The 7,300-nt window shown below is 33.2% G+C and overlaps 1 protein-coding gene across 5 annotated transcripts; it reads right to left on the reverse strand.

Moving 5' to 3' along the window:
- Positions 1–3,496: 3,496 nt before the first annotated feature.
- On the reverse strand, positions 3,497–6,838 carry LOC103503098 (cysteine desulfurase 1, chloroplastic-like). 5 transcript variants are annotated; one of them, XM_051090836.1, is made up of 5 exons: positions 4,885–6,838; positions 4,741–4,791; positions 4,593–4,640; positions 4,051–4,151; positions 3,497–3,780 (listed from the first exon to the last, which is right to left on the reverse strand). In XM_051090836.1, exons 2-5 carry the CDS (start codon positions 4,754–4,756, stop codon positions 3,697–3,699), a joined length of 249 nt encoding a protein of 82 aa, XP_050946793.1. In that variant the 5' UTR covers positions 4,757–4,791; positions 4,885–6,838; the 3' UTR covers positions 3,497–3,696. The 5 variants fall into 5 exon arrangements, 4 of the variants coding, with proteins under 4 accessions (XP_050946793.1, XP_050946792.1, XP_050946791.1 ...); XM_051090835.1 differs by having other exon boundaries at positions 3,587–3,780; positions 4,741–4,879; positions 5,457–6,838; XM_051090834.1 differs by having other exon boundaries at positions 3,587–3,780; positions 4,741–4,879; positions 5,447–6,838.
- Between the last annotated feature and the right edge of the window lie 462 nt (positions 6,839–7,300).

Here is a 7,300-nt window from a genome sequence, read left to right on the forward strand (position 1 = left end):
AACTTTTTAATTTTTAACTAAGTTATTAGAGATTTTGAATTAAAAAAATAATATATAATTAAAGTTAAAAGAATGTATACGTGCATACACATTTTTTGCAAAAGAATACTTAATGCACTTGTTTTTTTAAATAGTTTTTAGACAAACTATTATAAATAGTGATACTATTTTACTAATAGACATTATTTAATAGAATCTAAAAATTTAATATATTTAAAAACGACTCTAATTTTTAAAACAACTCTATTTTTATATTAATAAAAATAATAAAACAGATAAAATATTTTTCTATCAAGTATAAAAAAATTTATCTCGGAGAGGTTTCTTATTAAACATAAATAACTATATGTCATTAAAATATTTTATTTATAAATATTTTAAAAAATAAATTCTGTTATTTAAAATAATTTCTTCAGAACTTTTCATCAAACTATGTTTTCTCCATAAATGATTTATTTTGTATTTCTATAGCCACGTGGAGAAAAAAACAAAAGGTGTGGAAATGTGTCCTATCGAGCGCCGATTCGATGTTTCGTTTTAGTGCCCGAAATTCAACCATTTATCTATTTAACTACAATTTACAATAAATCACAACTCATTCTTATTTCTTAATTCTCCCTATTTAAGTATTCCGTAATTAGTTATAAGTTTCCACCATATAATTTGATCACAATTGAGTCTTATCATATTTCATGACTTTAGTTTAATATTTATGGGGAAAATATAAAAAAGTACATAGTCATTTCTATAAAAAAAAAAAATAAAGAAACCTAAATTCTTTTGAAACGTTACAATATTGTTATTATTGTTTACTTTGGAAATAGTTGCAAAATTAAAATTAGATTCAATAGAATCTTGAAGAAATTTCTAATACTAGGATAGCAAGAGATTCATAAATTATTTATAGTACCTTTATTGGCTATATCTAAGCATTGCTTAAAAATTGTAAAAGAGCACTTAAGCTCCCTTTTTTAAATAGCTATCTATGTCGCAAAAATGTGAGCGTTCAAGGCATTGTGGAAATGGCTCGAAGTTGGAATACAAAGAAGGTCCACCCGTAGCTGCTGCTTGCTGACGTAGATTCTCAATCACACTTAATTATCTAATGTATAAAATTTTCAAAATTTTATTTATTTGTTTTTCCTTTTCAATATTTGGTAATCTCCTTTAACCAAGGAACAAATTAACCCCCACCCTCTGGACCAACAAATTTTGACAGATCACAATAAACTCTTCTTTACCCATTTCTCATTTTTCAACCTCCTGCCTACTCTTTTTACCCAAAAATAAAAGCTGTAACTCTCTTTTATATAACCTCTTCTCTAACTTTTTCAAGAAAGTTCTTAAGCTGTATTGTAAGATTAATGATTTTTGTTAAAAAAAATAATGTTATCTATTAACTAATCAAATGGTCCAAAGTTTAACATGGTATATTTGTCAGAAAGTGAGCATCAAAATGACAGATTGTTAGATGTATATATTTCATTAACTAAGAGTTGTTAAGAACTTCAATGTATGATCAAGCTTTTGATTTCTTATCATGCTTGCTGGAGCTATGGATATATCTTTAGCATTCGGTAGAAATTCCAGGACATGGGTGGGTAAAAAAAGTTTCCTAGTTTTATATCTGCTCTTTGTGAGAAAAAAAGAAAAATGCAAGAGAGGCCTTAACTAGAAAGACAATAAAATTAAAAGTAATAGTATTAAGGGCAGAATTTGTTCATCACCTTATGAAATTGTACTTGGATTGGAAAACCACGTGAACGACTTAATTAGGACTTGAGGAATGATCTAGGATTAGGAAAACCACAAATCTTTTTCCCTTTTTTTTTTCACAACCACCAACTGAACAGAACACTCTATCTCCATTAATGAGTGAATATTTATAAGGCAAAGATCTCAAACTGATGCACAATTCATTATTTGAACTTCCTTAAAAAACAATCTACGAATCTAATCTTGCTTTTGTACTTACCATTGGATACATGTACTCCATTTGGATTTTAAACCTAATTGTCATATTAACTAGATTTTCAATCTACTATATTGTCTACAAAGATAGATTGTAAAAACTCAAAATGGATCATTTATGGGTCTACTCACTTACCTTCTCTGTATTTTGTTCATTGAAAGACAAGGGCCAAACTTGTTCAACTACAATAATGTCTCTATGTTACGAGACTTATGACTAATGACAAATATTATAATTTTATTTCTTTCTTTTTTGTTTATTGTAGTATGACTAATATTGACTTTAATAACTCTTTGCTCCACAAGGGCTAAGTGACTTCAAGTGTAAAAAAGTAACTAGTAGCTGGGAGGTAGTTATACATTTCATTGAATTGGGATACTTTATGTTTTTTTTTTTTACGGTAGGATTCTTGTACTCAAACTGATGTTTTATTGATTTTACAATATCAGATTATGTATATGACTATTTAATTCCCCAGATCATTTTCCAATAATTCAAAAGAATGTCTATTCTTGCTATTATGAATCTATAGAACGAGAAATAATTAGGGACATGCATAATAATAATAATAATGCTTCAGAACCAACTTCCTTTCTTTGTTCTTCAAGCTATGTATGACCAGCTAGTTTCGTCAAATAAATATTTTCCAACGAACATAACCAAGGTTGGGATATATGATGGAAGAAGGTGATGTTCGAAAAAAGAAAAGAAGGAAGAAGAGCATCCATAGCTACGAATTCACATGAAGAAGAGGAACTCGACGAACTCAAATGGCAAATCGGAGGAGTGGGTAGCAAATTAGAGAGATGGAGAGAGTTTTCGTGGAAGGGGAAGGGTAATTTCACAAATAATCAAAGACAAACCTTTTTTATTACCAACCAATTTTTAAAGATTTTATTAGGTATGACAAAATATAAATCTATATTGTTACCTTTATCTATTCAATTTTATTCAACTTAACTTTATGTTTTCTTTTTCTCTCCATCTAACTTTTTCGATGATCACCTCCCTCCCTCACTCACACCTCACCTCACCTCCGACGGTCACACCACTTTCAGTCTCTTAAATCTGGTTGTCTCCACTCCAACATCTCTCACTCTTACCGCTACCGCCATGCCATGCCACTCTCACTCTCTCATAGCCACGATCACTTTCAGGAATTTAAAAAATATATAAAAAAAAAAACATATGTTGATAAAAGGCAAACTGTGAAGCCAAACCAAACCACATAATGCAATTTGATTTTCGATTTTGGTCTGATTCTATTCTAGAAAACACAAGCTCCAACAAACTATGAACACACCCATATATAATAGGGTAGATTATTAGTTTAGTCTCTTTTTTTCACTTTTTTTTCAAAATATTTAATAACACATTAATGTTAACACTATTAGGCCAACCAATAATAATAACAATAAAATTTATAGCTACATGATTTTATGTATCAATACTTCATCCTATCTAACCTATTTGTTCAACCATCAAATATTGCTTATGTTTATGGATGTCTCTTAGCAATTGCCAAATAACATGGCTAATTAAGCAATAATTAAAATCTCATATACTAGTTCAACGAGTCACTATAATTTTGATCCCAGGGAATTTGAGACTTTGTATTGAAAAAAAACAAAGGCAGGTAAGTGTCAACAATGTATACATCGATAATTATGTAGAAAAAATGTAGTCCATGAAACCGTTGCTTAATTAAATAATTTATAAATACACTAAAGTCTAAATTGAGCTGGGCCATATATTCGAATGTTAGGGACTGCACGAAGGTTTTCATATAGATAATTCGCCAATTCTTCCTGTTAGCATACAACACCTCCTCGTCGTTAGACTAAAGTCTTAAAACTAGTAAACATATTTATCATATCATTCTGAATTTTCAGTGTTCCAGGTAACCTAGTTGATAGAAAAATAATACATAAATTCCTTGATTAAAGAAAAAAAATTCTATTACTAACTTACTATGAAGGTATTTATTTAGTTGATACCCTGATTTAGTTGCTTCACGCATTTTTCACCGCCCAAAAATTCTCAAACAAAGGGTATATACCAAATTTCAATCAACTCACTTCGTAACTATGAATTTTTTGCATTTCGATCCTAGATAGATAATCAATAGCAGCTCCCCAAACCAATTGCTTCTCCAATTGTAGGCGTCCCAGCTTCAAATCTAACGAAGGGGGATATGAGTAATTAGTAGAATTAAGGACAATATTGTCCACCAAAAAGACTTCTTAATGCAAATATCAAAAGGCATTTGGGTAGGAAGAGAATACATAGAAGAGATGAAAGGATATGTAAAAAGGCATCAATTAATGAATAGTTCGAATAAAATAGACATCACAAAATGTTAGCACCATTCAAGAAGTCATCTATTTAAATCTCATAATGACTTCAAAAAGATGATTTATCAAGTGTCAATTATTATGAGAACAAATGAGCAAACAAATAATGCTAAATAAACGACAGTTATTTAGGTCTCTTGCAATTCTTGAGCCCTATATATTGAACGTTTTAATTTTTCCACATCATATAAAATAAATACATTGAGAAAAATTTCATTTTAAAGTAAAAAGAAAAGGACAAAATTGCAACCATGGAGTCCACTAACCTGGAACGAGGTTGTGCAAATGTGGAATGGTCAAGAAATCTCCACCATCTAGAGCCATGTAGGACCAAATATGAAAATTAGATATTGACTTCCTAAAAACGAACTGATGCAATTTTAATTTCATAACTTATCTTCTCAAAGGACATACCTAAGAATGGAGGCATTGCAAACAATAGATCAATCTACAAGAATCCAATGCCTGTAGGCCCACACATCTGAAGCATGTTTATTCCTTATCTTCATATGCCCAAATGTAAGGCTTGCCATTTAATTAATAAGAAAACAACCTAACCTTGTGAGAAGAAGCAATAAGAAAGTCAGCATCAAGTGCCTAGATGTCGACAACTATGTGTAGAACACTCTAGCACGAATCTACAAGCACTTTTGCCCCAAAATGATGTGCTAAGCCAACTATTTCTTCAATTGGAAGAACATAAGTTGCAGAGAAAAAAATCAAATCATACTGAATTCCACTATTTGCATATAGTTATTATTAGAAAGATATCAAGAGTAACTGGACACAGATCAAGAGAAGGAAAAATGTCTGACAGTTCTTTTCATTCTTCATTCATTTGACTTTATTATTTTTATTCAGCTGCAAACCTTTCCACTAGAAGTGTGATAACTGAAGTAATATGATAACACTTCAGTTTGAAATATTCACCTACTACTTGTTTTATTTGAGTAATGTTTATAAATTGAATGGTATAAAAAGGAAATAGATTAAAAAAAATGCTAAATATCAAATAGAATGGTGTACCCAGTACATTTTGAGACATGATAGGTAACCACAAGCTTTGTTTTTGTTGAAAACATTTCCTTTAACTCTAGTAAGTTTGGGACATTATGTTCACCTAAACTTACAAACTTCAGAACAACACCGGTCCTTTCAGCTATAAGTTGCCAAGGAACAATGGCACTATGATGTTCAGCAACCGTAAGTATGATTTGCACTGAAAGAATAGATTGTTACAGTTTAAACTTAAAGTTAAAGCAGTATATGGCTACACATGTTTAAAGAGATAAAGGATGCAACTTCATGATGTAGGAATGTAAAACACTTTCATTAACTTAAATATGAAATCATAATCTTCACAAATAAAACCTTAAAGCCTACTGTTAGAATTAGTAGGGCTTTGTCCTTAGAGTATTTTCGGAAAGAATAATATATAAGATTTTATTTCCTAAATATTTCCTAGATCTTTTCCTTTCTTACTCCTATTGTACTATATTTATTTTCTCTATTTGTACCAATTGTATTCATAAGAAAAATAATAAAAACTAAAGTATCGTGGTTTTTCTCCCAGTTCTCTGGTTTCCACGTAAGTCTCGGGTTGTTGTTAATTGCTTTCAATATGGTATCAGAGCAAAGCAATAACAAAACCCTAGGAGAAACCCAGATCGAAATTGAACCCGTCACTGTCGTCGCTGCCGCCATGGAGAAACTGCTTCAAAACCTACAGAAACCGCCGATCTACCCAACGGGAGTGGTTTCGCAGTCGTACGAGCCACCGTCTGACCAGAAGATGCTTCATGCGCCGCTTCTCTCCAGCGCATGGGCCGTTTCATCTCACCGCCCAGCCCATTCCCTTTTACGCGCCGTCGGATGTCCAACCGTCAAGCCCTTCCGGGCATTCGCATCCTCACGCGCCGCCTATGAGCTCCGGACAGCAACCCTCAACCGTAAATCTTTCAAATCTGTACAGTAAGCATCCGCTGTACGTTGACTCTTTACAGCAACCGTTGTTTTCTGGTAACGGAATTAATCAACCTTAGAACAGATCAAACATTGAAGCGGGTGAGTCTTTGATGCATTTCAAACCAACCGAGTTACCGATGTATTCCAAGAACCCGATAACTTCGTTCCCTAATTTACTGTCAAATTATATAACTGGCTCTTTGGGTTCGTCTACAGAGAATTTTTCAGGTGAAAAATTAAATGGGCAAAATTATTTTTCTTGGTCCCAATCAATAAAGATGTTCCTCGAAGGTCGCCACCAGTTCGACTTCTTAACTGGAGGGACTGTACGTCCTCTACCAGGAGACGCCTTGGAACGACTTTGGAAAGGGGAGGACTCACTTATTCGGTCCATGTTGATTAATAGTATGGAACCACAGATCGACAAGCCTCTACTATCTGCTGCCACAGCAAAAGATTTGTGGGATACAACTCAAACCCTTTACTCGAAACGACAGAATGCCTCTCGGTTGTATACACTGCGAAAACAGGTCCATAATTGCAAACAAGGGACTTTGAACGTGACTACCTATTTTAACAAGCTCTCTCTCCTCTGGAAAGAGATGGATTTGTGCAGAGAGACAGTTTGGGACACACCAAATGACGATACTCAATATGCTAAACTTGAAGAGGTTGACCGTGTTTATGACTTCCTTGCAAGACTTAATCCCAAATTTGATACTGTTTGTGGTCGTATACTCGGACAAAGACCTCTTCCCTCCCTAATGGAAGTTTGTTTTGAAGTCCGCCTGGAAGAGGATCGCACTAATGCCATGGGTGTACTACTACCCCTACCATTGACTCCGCTGCCTTTAGCGCTCGGTCCTCAAATCATGACAGTGACAAGAATAATGGGAAGTCAATTCCTGTGTGTAAGCACTGCAAGAAACAATGGCACACCAAGGATCAGTGTTGGAAACTCCACAGTCGTCCCCCAAGAGGTAACAAACGGTCCTCCAACGAGAAACAG

Source organism: Cucumis melo, chromosome 10 (genome assembly GCF_025177605.1).
Source record: "Cucumis melo cultivar AY chromosome 10, USDA_Cmelo_AY_1.0, whole genome shotgun sequence".
Lineage (NCBI taxonomy): Eukaryota > Viridiplantae > Streptophyta > Magnoliopsida > Cucurbitales > Cucurbitaceae > Cucumis > Cucumis melo.